Source organism: Mytilus trossulus, chromosome 4 (genome assembly GCF_036588685.1).
Source record: "Mytilus trossulus isolate FHL-02 chromosome 4, PNRI_Mtr1.1.1.hap1, whole genome shotgun sequence".
Classification (NCBI taxonomy): Eukaryota; Metazoa; Mollusca; class Bivalvia; order Mytilida; family Mytilidae; genus Mytilus; species Mytilus trossulus.
Window position 1 is genome coordinate 91063762 of NC_086376.1, and position 14515 is coordinate 91078276.

Sequence of the window (14515 nt, forward strand, 5' to 3'; positions counted from 1 at the left end):
CGAAAGAGAAAAAAGAAAAAAAACCTTCATCCAGTCAGTTTAATCATCCAGCCAGTGAGAACTAAATCGTAGTAACTATACATATACAACTCGTCTAAACATCAACCCAACAATGTAAGAACTGTAAAATTGCTTTCGCAAATTTTTTGTTCTTTTCTCATAGGGATTTGAACCCATGCTACTGAGATATCATGACACCAAATCGCCTGCACTGTAGCCGTCCCGCTAGACCACACGACCACCTGGGCTTCACATAAATATACATCTTCATGCCTTATATTCCATGTACTGTAGTAAGACGCTAGATTAAAACCGACGTGGAAAGGTAACAACCGGCCACCGAAAGCTTCATTTTTTATGAAGCCCAGGTGGTCGTGTGGTCTAACGCACCGGTTCCAGAGCAGGCGATTTTGTGTCACGATAAATTATCTCAGTAGCATGGGTTCGGCGAGGGAAGAACAAAAAATGTATATCTATTTGAATATATACAAGTATTTGTTTTACAATTTCGTGCAATTATATATAGTTGTGCTTATGCTTAAAATACAGTTGATAATATCATATTTTTTATGTCTGTTCTGTATATCATTGTTTTGACACTTATTTATCATTCCAGGTTGTATATGTTTGTTGTTATATTTCTGTTCTGTGATCAAATGTATCATTGTTTTGACACTTATTTATCATTCCAGGTTGTATGTTTGTTGTTATAGTTCTGTTTGTGTATGGTGTTGTAGTGTTCCTGTCACGTGTTCGTATAACCGATATCTGATTAGGCATTTCTAATAGTCCTTGTGTCCTTTATTTTCTGTGTCGTTGGATTGATGTTCACAATGATGTATAATAACACCAAAGATCTCATTATTCTTATTGTAAATATTGTTAGTCACAGTCGGTGCACGAACTATTAGATAAGTGTTGCAGGTCTTCACCCGATATCTGGTTCAATGTGCACGATCGAACTACAAGATTATAAGTAGCGCTGAAGGTCTGGTATCTGGTACAATACTTATCTTCGTGACAATTAAACAGGTTAAACATGGCTGGTGGAATATTATATTCCAGGGAGTGCAGAATAGCCAGATACTTATGTGGGATTTAATCAGCCAACATTGTTTGTTACAATGGTATCTCGAAAGCACGACCCCAACATTGGTTGTTACAAGGGTCTCTCGAAAGCACGACCCCAACATTGTTTGTTACAAGGGTATCTCGAAAGCACGACCCCAACATTGTTTGTTACAAGGGTATCTCGAAAGCACTACCCCAACATTGTTTGTTACAAGGGTATCTCGAAAGCACGACCCCAACATTGTTTGTTACAAGGGTATCTCGAAAGCACGACCCCAACATTGTTTGTTACAAGGGTACCTCGAAAGCACGATACCAACATTGTTTGTTACAAGGGTATCTCGAAAGCACGATACCCAACAACCAAGAGTAGAGTTGTTTGTTGAGTAGACCATGGAATAGTTACTGTTTATATTAATCGTTGTGTAGATAGTCAATCGAAATCATAGAACATACAGGTAACAAAACTAAAAATTAAGACGTGTTTATAAATTGACAATTAAACTAATAACGTGTTCCTTAAGCAGATTCAATACAATTCACTCAATACAGAAACAAACTTAATCGGTACCTTAAGCTTTTTTGTCGCTTTGCTAGTTTTTTGCTTTTCTTTGAGTGCTTTTTTATGGAGTGGTTGTTTTTGCTTTGCTCTAAGAGTCTAGTGTTGAGCAGTTACACACATGGTTTACTCTCCTACATTCTATATTACCAAAGTCAGGACCCTGTAGTTCATTGCCTTCATTAACTGTTGTTTGCCTTGTGAGCTTTTTGTTTATATATGTTGCTTTTATCACAAACCAGACAGTTGGTCAATTGATGGTAAGTCTTCACTATCATTGTGATTTACTGTGATGTTGGTTCAATTATTTAAAGTTGTGGTTGATTTTCTGTTTTGAATTGTTTACCATTTTGTGATACTTGTGCCTTTGATAACTTACTCTACGCAATGGGTGTTGCTTATTTTTCAAGCACTTAAGCGGATTGCATCCTCGTCCTTCGTTTGAAAAATGTCCCATTGGCGACATACCACATCTCCTTATTACTAAATCTATACTACAATAACGCTTTATCTATGAAAATGCAAACTTGTCCTTGCCATATGTACCATCAGGTATATCAAGGTCAATAAAAGTAAGTAAGTATAAAAATGCTCATATGCAATTAAAAAAAATCCAAGCATGCACGAAGACTGGAAATACAAACTTTTAGATTTATTCTATTCAATTTTTTGAACATATAGGTTGGTATTAGAATACCTTAGCCTGTCTAATCAATGCTTTTCTGTTGTTATCCAGGACATGCATGATATACAAATCTATCATAACTTTAGGCTTGTGTCATTGGCCAAGGCCAGTTCGAATAGTGTAATAACCTTGTGTTATTGGCCAAGGCCGGTTCGATTAGTGCCAGATCAACTTCGAAGGTTTTTCTTGGGTCATCTGGTTTAATAATATACTTATCGTTTTAATGCATATCGTGGAAATAAATCACGTTTCATGTAAACCATTAAATTGGCGACTGATTTATTGTGATCAGGGATACACAACCTGGATGTTTTACATTAAAATAGAATAATACGCAGATGAATCACGGGTGGTTTCTATTCAGTACAGCTTTCTAATGAAGCTTTGTTAAAGAGTATAGTATACTTAAAGAAAATCACATGGAAGCCTTGAAAAGCATTTTTTTTTTAAATTCTGAATTATCTTATTAAAAATTACCATATGAGAACATTTATATTTTCTACCAGCACACGAAATTAAATGAATACTGATTCAGCGAACACTAGGAAAGCTTGCAGCATTCTAAAACCAGTCAAAAATTAAACTTATAGCCTGCTTTTTTTCTAAATATCTGCATGTTTGTCGTTTGGTCTGAGGTATTATTTCGAGACTGACAACCTCTATACACGCTAAAGAATCAACGCAACATCACACCAGACAAGCTTGGTATGTTCTGCTAGCTTAAAAACCATATATCTATTGGAGTAGTACACATACAGTATAATTGAAATCTATCGAGCTTAGAAGGATTACTGTGGTTGCAAGCAAGATAACCATGAAGAACTTTCAAACAGATGTGTTCCTACATAGAACTATTTCTGCTAATGAGAGAACAATGTCCACGTGTACATTTGTGTGTTATCATTTGAGACAACCTCTACTGACAGTGTAATAATAATAAATTGAATAGTACTTTTCGACATTGTAGTGTGTATGTGAAAGGTAACATTGTTACTTTCAAAGCCACAATGTCATCATGCTACAAAGTCATCATACTATTACATTGTAATGCTGTATTTTCAATAAGCCACAAAGTCATCATACTATTACATTGTAATGCTGTATTTTCAATAAGCCACAAAGTCATCATACTATTACATTGTAATGCTGTATTTTCAATAAGCCACAAAGTCATCCTATCACATTTAAAGGTTTTAAGTTAGTCACAAAGTCAACACTCCATTGTAAGACTTAAGTTTTTTTTTTACATGTTTTCTATTCTTCCGTTGTGTATAAAACAAAGACAAATAGTACTCTTAATTTGCGATGTCTATTACAACTGACATAGAAGTTATATTAAGTGAGTCCGTGTTGTTTCAATAGTCTCTTGATAGTGGTCTTCATGTTTCTAATGAAGCAGTCTGTGCAGCAAAATAAAGGCAATACGTGTATACCATGATGGCATCAACCTGAATATTTCTTTACATCTATATATACAACGGACATGAAATATTTGCCATTGAATGCAAGCAAATAACAGAAAACAAAGCAATCCATGCAATCCATTTAAACTCTTGGTATCTTGATACATTTAGAGCTTGTTGTATGATAATGTAATGTTCATGATTGACCTTCATTCACACTAACTAGTTTCGTCAGTTTTTTTGTCCATCGTATCTTGCATAGAAATGTGTTTTTTTGTGGGTTTTTTTTACAAAAGTATCAGCTTCTTTCGTATGGTCAATTTTCGAATTATAACGTGACAAATATCATAATAATTTCCATTGTACTATATATAGATTGAGATAGTTCTTTGGTGTTGCTAATAACAACATTTTTGTGTGATTCTATTTATACTGTTTCGTGTTGTTTCTTTCTCTAAATACGTTTTTCATTTATTTATGTAAAGGTTTTTCTTGAATCCATAACTTCTGATGTTCTCGTACTTGCAGTATTTTTTTTATGATTGTTTAGTAGTAGATATCTGTTGTCTGAGGAGTTTTGCAAATAAGATATCGTATAAAGTAAACAAACAAATATTATTTTTAATACAATTTTTTATTTCGCTCTAGATTTGCCATTCAGTGACATTATGCCATACTCTTAAATTCTTTGCCAGCAAGAGGTATAATAATAATAACAGGATGAAATGACAACATCATGAAAAATAGATTTGAAAATATAGAATTTAACATTTCAGCAATTCAACAACAATTTCAACAAACTTTCATACAACAAAAACAAAAACTTAACACAACATCAAAATAATAAAAAAAAAATCTTCCTCTTTCTTCTTTCGCCATTTTCATTAAATGAGATATGAGGTAAAAGGCAAGTAAATTAATAGGCATTTGGAGTTATCTCCCTTTGACTGGCCTATTAGTGAACAGGTTTGGTAAACAAAGGCACAAATGTAAGTGTTCAGGGGAAAAGTCAGCATAGGAAAAAAAGGGGAATCAGATCTAAGGTATAAAAAATAGCACTATTAATCTCAAAAGAAAAGAATTAAAGCATGAAATGAAGAATTGTGCAAAAATTTGTTAGTACTAGTAGAGCACCGGTGAAAATAGAATGACTTGGGATTTCATGGCCCTACTTACTAACAAAAATAAAAATTGCTGCCAAAATTTACATAAAATTAACAAAATTTGAATTATTGAAAGTTCTACATTTAATAATATACCACATCGCTGGATGTCAAAAAAATAAACTCTTTTCAGTTGTTTGATTACAATGCAAGGTCTGAACTCAGACGTTTTTTTCTCACAGGGATAACAAGTTAAAGCTTATTTTACATCAATTAAAGCCTTATATGATAAGTACACACAAATTGAAATTCAACAACAGCTTTGAAAGAGATATAAACAATTTGAGAATTTACTTTTCTCTTCACCTCTATAAGTTAGAAGTTGACCCCAGCGATGTGTCTAATAATTTAAGCACTACTTGTATTTGTATACATATATAATCTACCAGTTTCCCTGATATATTTCTGGTAACAAATTTATAATAATAATATTTGAGCATGAAAAATGTAAAACACGACAATGAAAAAATGTTTAAAATGTTCACAAATTTGACATTGTTGTAGTTACTATGGTTGGTAAGTTTATTGCACCAGGCCCGCTAGTGCATGCTGGTAGAAAGTCTGAAATAGCACCAGTTGTTGACGGCAAGGACACGCTTGATGATAATGTTTTAGCTTCTTTTTTCATTTTTTGTTTTAAATGTACTTTAGCATGTCTTTTCTTTTCGTCGCTTCTTGCGAATTTCTTTCCACAAACATCACATGAGAAGGGCTTTTCCCCAGTATGCGTACGCACGTGCGTCGTTAAATGATCACTTCTGCTGAATGAGCGCATGCAGATCCGGCAGTGAAACGGTTTCTGACCTGTATGGATTCTGATATGTCGTGTAAGTTCATCACTTCGAGAAAAACGACGGTCACAACCTTCAACTGGACATGCGTATGGCCTTTCGTGTGGCGGTGTTTTGCTTGGTCTGTTTGGGTACTTTCTCGGTTTAACCGGTAAAAGCTTAAGAGTGCCTTGTTGATAAGGTGTATTTAACACTGACGGTAATGTTTGTTTTTGTACAATGCTTGATGATGTGCCAGGTAAACTGTATTCTTGTGACGTAGTTGGTATAAAGTACTCTGGAGACATACCGGGCTCTGTTTTGATGAGAGGGAATTGTCCCTGATGTTGAAAATTAGCTTCCGAAACTTGTGGATTATTCACTTGTAATGCAGTGAAGTTCGGTAACTGAGTTTGTTCTTGTTCTACTGTCCATTTAAAGTCACTTGTTAAACTTATATCCTTTGTATTGTACTCATCAGAGAAATGTAACACAGTTTGGGGTACGCTCTGTGGTACTGATACGGACATCGTGGCGGTTGGGAAACTCATCGCCATTGAATGTGCACTATGTTGGTGTTGTGAACATGAACTCAATATTTGAGGTTGTTTTATCTGCATTTCGTATGATGGTGGGCGTGAGTAAGGTGGTGGTGGGCTCGTATACTGATTCAGTGATTCTTGCAACATTTGCATTTGTTCGCAAACTGGTATGTTGGGTTCCGGAGAACATGGAGTAGACTGTGTTGAACTAACAGGGGATGCAAATCCTGCAGAATAAGTGTCGCTAGCTTCTCGAATTCCCATGTCCGGTGGTGGTGATCCAGTTAAGGAGTGTTGTGAAGAAGTCGATGGAGCAGGACTAAAGCGAGGCTGCTGCTGTTGTTGCTGTTGTTGTTGTTGTTGCTGAAGATATTGCGACAACTCAGCAATATCGGGATACTCCTGTTGTTGATGAATTTGTGGCACATGTGATGAAAGTTGTGCTTGCTGGGCAGCTTGTGTCAAAATGCTCAAAAGAGGTGACAGTGGAGCAAAGACCTGCTGTGAGCTTGATGGTGGAAGAAGATGATCTGAGCTTGTAGATACAGGTGCTACCGATGATGCAACAAGAGTTCCTTTGTATTGTATTCTATGAGTAAATTGTGATTGTTGCTGTTGTTCGTCTTGTTGTTGATGTTGTGGATGAAGTTGTTCTAATCCAGATTCTTGCTGTCTATTAGCTCCCTCTGGTTTGTCTGGGAAAGCAGCCTTTAAGTTTGCTGTAAATATAAAGAAAAATAACATTTAAAATACTATTATGTAATAAAAGAAAACTAAAGGTTAATCCCTAGTTATTTTTAGTTTATACAACCCCCTTAACAGTGTCAGTATGTGGGACAATACTCAATTACTATGAAGAAATTCTTACGTTTAACTGTAAAATTTATTACGAATTCATAAGTTGCATCACTTGCAGACATTTCACGTTTCAAGTTAAACTGAGAATATTTTTGTATAACTAATGAGTGTTCATTTAAGTGCTGGCATTACTTCAGAAGATGCATATTTGCGTCATTACAAGTTCTATGACGCAAACGGTATCTAATTCTAAAAATAGCTGTTGCAGTATTCATTAGCTCCGCCTCTTATGGTATATTTCATGTGGGCGATTTCGATAGTGGGTGTCTAAACATAAACAGAACTCCATGTGTTTCTTACTATAATTTGTAAAATCACATGTTTTTACAAATCAAACTAATTTTCAAAACCCGAAATGTACAAAAATGACCAAAAATATGCTTACAATAAAATAATTTAGTGCGACTGTTGTCTGCGCATATTCAGACCTATGACGCACGAAGGTTTACTTCATAATCGACATTCTTTTCCAACATTCCAAGTCATATATGACAATTTAGCACAAAAGCTATTTATTTAACCAAATTTACAAACATGTACAATTGACATCCCGATATTCAATATAGTTAAGATATGTTTACATCACAAGTAAAGTTTAAGCTACCGCATATGTAGTATAAATATGCAGGCAAAAAAACAAAGTTCAACAGCCTGAAACTATGAATGAAATAAAATGACCTACCAGTTGCAGTAATGGGAACAGATTCCCAAGGCTCTCCACAATTAAAAAATGTAACATCCTGAGTGTTGCTTGTAACTGGTGTGTTTAAATTATCATCCACAGACATAGAAGGCAAACGGCCTCCTCCAACTCCTTGTGTGTTATCAATATCAAAACACAACTGAGCTATAGTGTTCACTTGGTCTGCCAAAGCGACCTGGGATAACGTATCAAGTCCGTCCATAATCATGTTTATAAACAAAGTGATGATTCACAAGTATTATATAATATTGTCCAATTGTAAAAATTCATAAGTCGAGATTAAACGACTACATTCGATGATCAACTCAGCTCTATGAATGAACAGTTCAGTTGTACAAGGATTTATGAATGAAAAACTAATTTACACCACTTGCCAAATAAGGAAATCTCATTAATATGCTAACCAATCATATTGCTTTGCGGTTAGGTTGCCTAGCAGTGTCTCTTGGCAACGATTGGCGTCACATTGACGTCAAGCATAAATAATAGATAATCACTACTACTACTATTTACTATAAAATATGTAGGTCAGGCAGAATTATAACCTTTTAGAATATTTTTCAATAAAAATAAAACTCAAACTGTAATCTATCGACATTCAGTTATGTATAATCCAAATTTTAGCGAGAATCATACGTTATTTTTCAAGAAAATCCACGTAGTAAGTTTTTACACATGAGTAAATTATTCTAGTAAATTTGACCTTTGATCTTCCGATTGCCATATTTCCTTATATGGGAGACAAGGTCGAATTCCAAAACGTGACGTCAAACTCGGAAAGGAAACAAAATGTCCATATAAGGAATATTGCTTCGGGTAAATTCGTTTATTCTCGTAAAACCGGATTAGTAGTGGCCAATTATAGAAGTTTCCGTCAGGCGGAGTTTTACGAAATTTAACGAGATATTGAAATAACTCTGTGACGTCAGAACAATTTGCACCGGTGTCAGAGCCGATATTTTGTTTTCTATAGTGGTTGGAAGAGACTACAAATATTAACCTAATCCAATCTTAAAATCTATTTTTACAGGATCGATGACTCAAAATGTCTAAAGGATTAATCAATGATATAAAACATCAGTCTAAAGATAGTTGGAGGTTATAAATAAACTCTGCAATGAAGAGGAAAATGGCTGTTCTGTTCCAGAATCAATCTTGTGCAATTTCGTAAATAATTCAAAAAGAAATGAAATTCGAAAATAGAAAACATCTGAATATGCCTACATAGATATCTGCAAACAAAATGTCATAGGAGAAATGTACTCCATAGGGATTTGAGAAGTTTGAAGAGACGAGTGTCCCTTTTATAACTTATTGCCCTATACATGTATATGTAGTTGAATATATTAATTTATGCAAAAGGAACCAATACACAAAACGCTTTTGATATTATTGTTTTGTTCTTTCTGTTGAAAATCTTAATCATGATTTACATTCATCAAAACGCATGGCACACAAACTACTGTCATGGAGAGTCAGTCATCTGGTGAAGCAATTATAAGGGCCTCCCCCTCTTTTAAATGGAATAAGTTAAAAGGATACATATTACACTGCAGATATTTAACAAGAGGGCGGGTGTTACAAATGGATTGAATAACTTTCATAATTACTTATAAATATATTTATTGCCATTCATAAACATGCATATATATATTGGACAGTCATTTTATGCAATTACTCAGTAACTGAAGCTGAGCATTTTATTTTTATCTGTATCCCTTAAAGTGAAAGTTAGCCTAGAAACATTGATTAATTTCTATACGTGATATGTACTGTCTGTCATGTCGGTCCCTCACATCCTCATGAAGACTTGGGTTGTAATTTCTATGTTTCTATAAAAGTATAGAATTTATATTTGGTCTGCAGCTTGATACATTTAATGTTGAGGTCCAGTATTAAAGTTATTTGACCATCTACCATGCTGCTAAATAATGTTGTGTTCTAGCTTTTAAATCTGCTGTACTAAGTTACATCCTGGTTGGCAATTGTTTAAAATTTCAATCAATTGGACAAAAAATGTACAAAATTGTATCAAAACCGGGATACTTTGCTTGGCCACATATACTTTATGATGTCCTGATTTTGAAAAAAAAAAGATTACAGTTACATTGTACTGTCATGACTGTGTTTTGATGAAATAATATCAAAATTTGCTGTAGATCAACATAATCTTTTTTAATTATAATAAATTAGAAGTCGGTATAAATTGATGATTTTAAATGATGATTTTTTTCCATTAATTGTGTTTTTGCCTTTTGTCTTGAAACTAGTTATAATAAAGAGATAAAATTTGAATAGCAAAAATAATCTCAAAAGTTGATAATGATGAAATTAGTGGTTACAATGTAAATCTATATGGCAGGTTTTAAATTATTTACATTTTCCCCTTTATCTTGAAAACTATTATAAATAGATGGAATTTGAGGTAGCAAAAGAGATCGGCAAACAAGATTTACAAATAAGTCAAAATGGCTTAAATCATCACTTGTCTTATAGGAGTTATTACCCTATTTTATACTTACATATTGAAGTTTTCACATTTTTTTGTATTAAGGAATTAGAGTAAATTATTTGCAATAAAAGAATAACAAAAACACATTCTTCTCATGATTTATATTCTAGTCTATCTACAATTGTCCATGCATTGTTTCTGATGCACATAGACCTAGGTGGGTTATGCATGCTATTTAGAACCTTTAGTTCTGTGGACATGAGTAAGTATGAGGGATAAGTACTAACTAAACCTGCCACATGCCCGAGGCCACATGTTTGTCCTTTTTAATAGTTGACAGTTCTGTGGATATGAGAATAGTGTGAGGGTTTTTTACTTACTAACCCTGCCACATGTTTGTCCTTCGCAATGGTTGACAATTTCTTGGTGCTTACACTGAAAACTTATCTTGAATTGAACAATGAAGCCAGTGCATAAAGTTCATTGATCTCATTGTGAGCTTTATATCAGCTAGCTACATATTCAGTAGTCAAAAATCTATGTAGCCCTATGTAGCTGCTACAATATTGAATGCAACCCAGGTTAAACTGGTATTGTAGGGTTGCTGTCCCCCTGACCTTCAGAGGAGAATGATATACAATTGTGATGCTGTTCTTTTAAAAATAAATCTTATTATTTAACTTGGGTTTTACAGAAATGAAATATACATATTTAAGTTTGGACAGCATAAAGATAAATCTTATTTCCTAGTTATACAATAATTTACAGAATATTTTTGAAAATGCATATTTTAATTCATGCATTTATATTGAATATTTAGAGCTTTCTATAGCTACAATGAAGTACATGTAGTATTCTTTACTTAGTATTAAGACTACATGTCCTGAGAGACTAAGACTGTATACACTTGTCCATCATTGGAGACTAGGCTAATGTTTAAAAACATGTATCTTTAATGTTGTAAATTTTAAAATGTCTTTTTTGGTTGCTTTCCACTCGCTCCAGTTGTTCTTTCATGTAAGTTTTACGTGTATAGATCCAGGATCCGAGTGATCAACCAAAATACTGTTTGAAGTAGGCCAAAATTTTATTCAATTTTGTGACTGATTATCAAATATTTGACCTTGAATATTTTATCTGAAGTCTATGTCGTTACTAACATGAACCTTTATATCTATATTGTTTTATTTTACATGTATCTATAGACAATCCACTTATCAATCTCTGTGTTTTAATGTTTGCAAGTTGACAGGAAACCAAAATATACACCTGTACACTTATATATGACAAAGGTCAGAGGTCAGGTACATGTATTATCTTTACACCTATTATTATAACTGATGTTCTTATGTGTTGGTCAACCTTTGAGAGGAGGTTTGCATTGAATTGGCCTAAAGGGAAAATTTTTAGAGATAGTCTTTAAAAACCAGGGATTGAAGATGTATTTTATTAAATGATAAAAAAAATTGCTGTATGACTTTAAACAGCAATCATGATTTTTATCTGAGTCAGAGTTTTACAAGAGAGAAGTATAATTTGATATTCATGCAAAATTTGTCATTAAGTTTTTTTTCTCTTTTATATAATCATCAGCAAAGTTAGTTTGCATGGTTGTACTAAAGCTGACAGTGCAAAATCTTGAAATGGTAAGGAAATTTTAGGTTTTTTTCACCCTGGATTGGGTTTGTAATTATATTTAACAACTGACCCCAAAAAAATCCCTTGACTTTTTTAAAAATCATGAAATTCTGATCTGACATGTCTAATGCATATGCTGTTTTATGAAGAGAAGTATGTAAAATAAAAATTTGAAATTTTCTAATGTCGATCCTCAATAAATTAAGAAAAAAACAAGATGTACATACGTTATTAATACGGAAAGGCCAATTTTTTATGTGCTGAATATATGTACTTTTAGCCTGTTTAGTTTTATTAAAGAGTAAAAGTGATTATCTTTTTACTCCCCATGTGGTACATGTAGGTGTACACTTTTGTTCAGGTATTGACAGCCATTATAGATTAAAGATTTATGCACACATGAACATATCGGTATTGATTTTTTGTTTTAATGTCTGACATACATGTAGCAAGATTTTAAAGTACACTTGATATAACTCAATGGGCCCAATCAGAAATAGCGGACTTCCTCAAAATTAACCCATAATTACTTGAAACATGCATGTATAGTCTTTCAATATAGACACATGTTACAGAAAGCAATTTTTTGCTTCTAATTAATTTTTTAGTCTATATATTCATTTTTATTGTATCTAGTTTTATCTGTTTATTGAGTTTAGGACAAGATAATAAAAATCAGAATTAAACATTTCTGCAAAGGCCACGTGCAATTAAGCAATTTTACAGTAAGGTATATATTTTCTAGGTAAAGTGAAATTAAACTGATAGAATTTTTTTATCTAATGTCCAAATTTTGGAACACAGGAGAAAACTTCACACATAATCTTTTTGTTATATCTCTTATTATAATTGTGACATGTACTATTTCATCAAGTTCTTCGTTAATACTCTTCCATCAAACTTGATAATACATGTAGTATTAACGAAAGCTGATAATAACCAAAACAAATAGATTTTGTTTTCCGTCAGCTTATAATATTTTGTATTAATGACCTCATTTTGATAAGTAATGTGTTTACTTAGTATTTGTCTGTTTACAGATGGACTCTCACCTGTCCTGACCCAAACACAGTCTAGATAAAGACCAGACTAAACTGATAACAATGTACATGTAAGACAGGGAAATACAGATAATGCAGATGGTATACATATTCAAATTTAATGAAAGATAAAAACTGGTCATTTTCTTTTTCTCCATTGTAAAAAAATGTTTTACATATATACATGTATCATTGTAAAAAATGTTTTACATATATACATGTACATGCAAACCAACTGCATAGCAGCCTTATAGGAAGTAAAAATTTTAATGACAAGCTGTCAGAATTATAAGCCATAATTACAAATACATTTTCTTTTCATTTAATGTGATAAGGTTGATAACCTAACTAAACAAATATATACAGACAAAAAACAGAATATATACATGTACAAATGAGCTTTGAAAATCTTTTGGGACATCACTTTTATTTAATAAAAAATAATGAAGAATTTACATTTCACTGTTCACTTTGAATACATCATAATAAACAATTGATGGGTAATTTATGTGCCACATATATCTGTTCAACAATCAAACAAAACTCCATCAGTTTGTTACATGTACATGCATGTATGTAGGTATGCTAGATTTAGTTAAAACCACAAATTCAAGTATCCAAATTTTCCTCTATCATGTCTATCTACTGAAATTGGTATCTTGTTATATCCACATTAAGAAGACTGTATATTATTATGAACTGTTTATGTAGGTTACACTGTATATTGTTATGAACTGTTTATGTAGGTTACACTGTATATTGTTATGAACTGTTTATGTAGGTTACACTGTATAGTGTTATGAACTGTTTATGTAGGTTACACTGTATAGTGTTATGAACTGTTTATGTAGGTTACACTGTATAGTGTTATGAACTGTTTATGTAGGTTACACTGTATATTGTTATGAACTGTTTATGTAGGTTACACTGTATATTGTTATGAACTGTTTATGTAGGTTACACTGTATATTGTTATGAACTGTTTATGTAGGTTACACTGTATATTGTTATGAACTGTTTATGTAGGTTACACTGTATATTGTTATGAACTGTTTATGTAGGTTACACTGTATAGTGTTATGAACTGTTTATGTAGGTTACACTGTATAGTGTTATGAACTGTTTATGTAGGTTACACTGTATATTGTTATGAACTGTTTATGTAGGTTACACTGTATCTATACCTGATACACTTTAATGTTGTCAGATCTATAGGGTGACTATTGATAAATTATATCACTTTTAATTCCAGGGGCAAACTTTTCCTTGGCAAACTCTCACATCAAGCACAGATAAAACATGCGATATAAACATAATGAATCTACACAGATGAAAAACAAAAATTCAGGCAGGTATTTTAAAAAAAAATGTGTACAGTTTATCTTTATGACTTTCTCATTAGTGAATCCAGCAAATAATCCATAGAAATTCTTTTGGAGTTTTTTTCTTTGGAAACATTGTAATTTTTTTAATTTTTTTTTTAATAGTTTTATAGCCAAGGCTCCCTGTTGAAGACCATACTTTGACCTATAATGGTTTACTTTTAAATTGTGACTTGGATGGAGAGTTGTCTCATTGGCACTCATACCACATCTTCTTATCTCTATATAATATTAATATTATTTAAACCA

At 32.8% G+C, this 14515-nt stretch overlaps 1 protein-coding gene and 1 long non-coding RNA gene across 6 annotated transcripts; one reads left to right on the forward strand and one right to left on the reverse strand.

Moving 5' to 3' along the window:
• Positions 1–4333: 4333 nt before the first annotated feature.
• LOC134716279 (early growth response protein 1-B-like) lies at positions 4334–8107 on the reverse strand. 2 transcript variants are annotated; one of them, XM_063579174.1, is made up of 2 exons: positions 7734–8107; positions 4334–6912 (listed from the first exon to the last, which is right to left on the reverse strand). In XM_063579174.1, exons 1-2 carry the CDS (start codon positions 7960–7962, stop codon positions 5363–5365), a joined length of 1779 nt encoding a protein of 592 aa, XP_063435244.1. In that variant the 5' UTR covers positions 7963–8107; the 3' UTR covers positions 4334–5362. The 2 variants fall into 2 exon arrangements, with proteins under 2 accessions (XP_063435244.1, XP_063435245.1); XM_063579175.1 differs by lacking the exon at positions 7734–8107 and adding an exon at positions 7062–7532.
• A 505-nt stretch (positions 8108–8612) lies between these two features.
• On the forward strand, positions 8613–14238 carry LOC134716282 (uncharacterized). 4 transcript variants are annotated; one of them, XR_010106863.1, is made up of 3 exons: positions 8613–8921; positions 12885–12986; positions 14137–14238. It is a non-coding gene; the product is annotated as an uncharacterized LOC134716282 (long non-coding RNA). The 4 variants fall into 4 exon arrangements; XR_010106864.1 differs by having other exon boundaries at positions 8613–8852; XR_010106862.1 differs by lacking the exon at positions 8613–8921 and adding an exon at positions 11074–11852.
• The last annotated feature ends 277 nt before the right edge of the window (positions 14239–14515 follow it).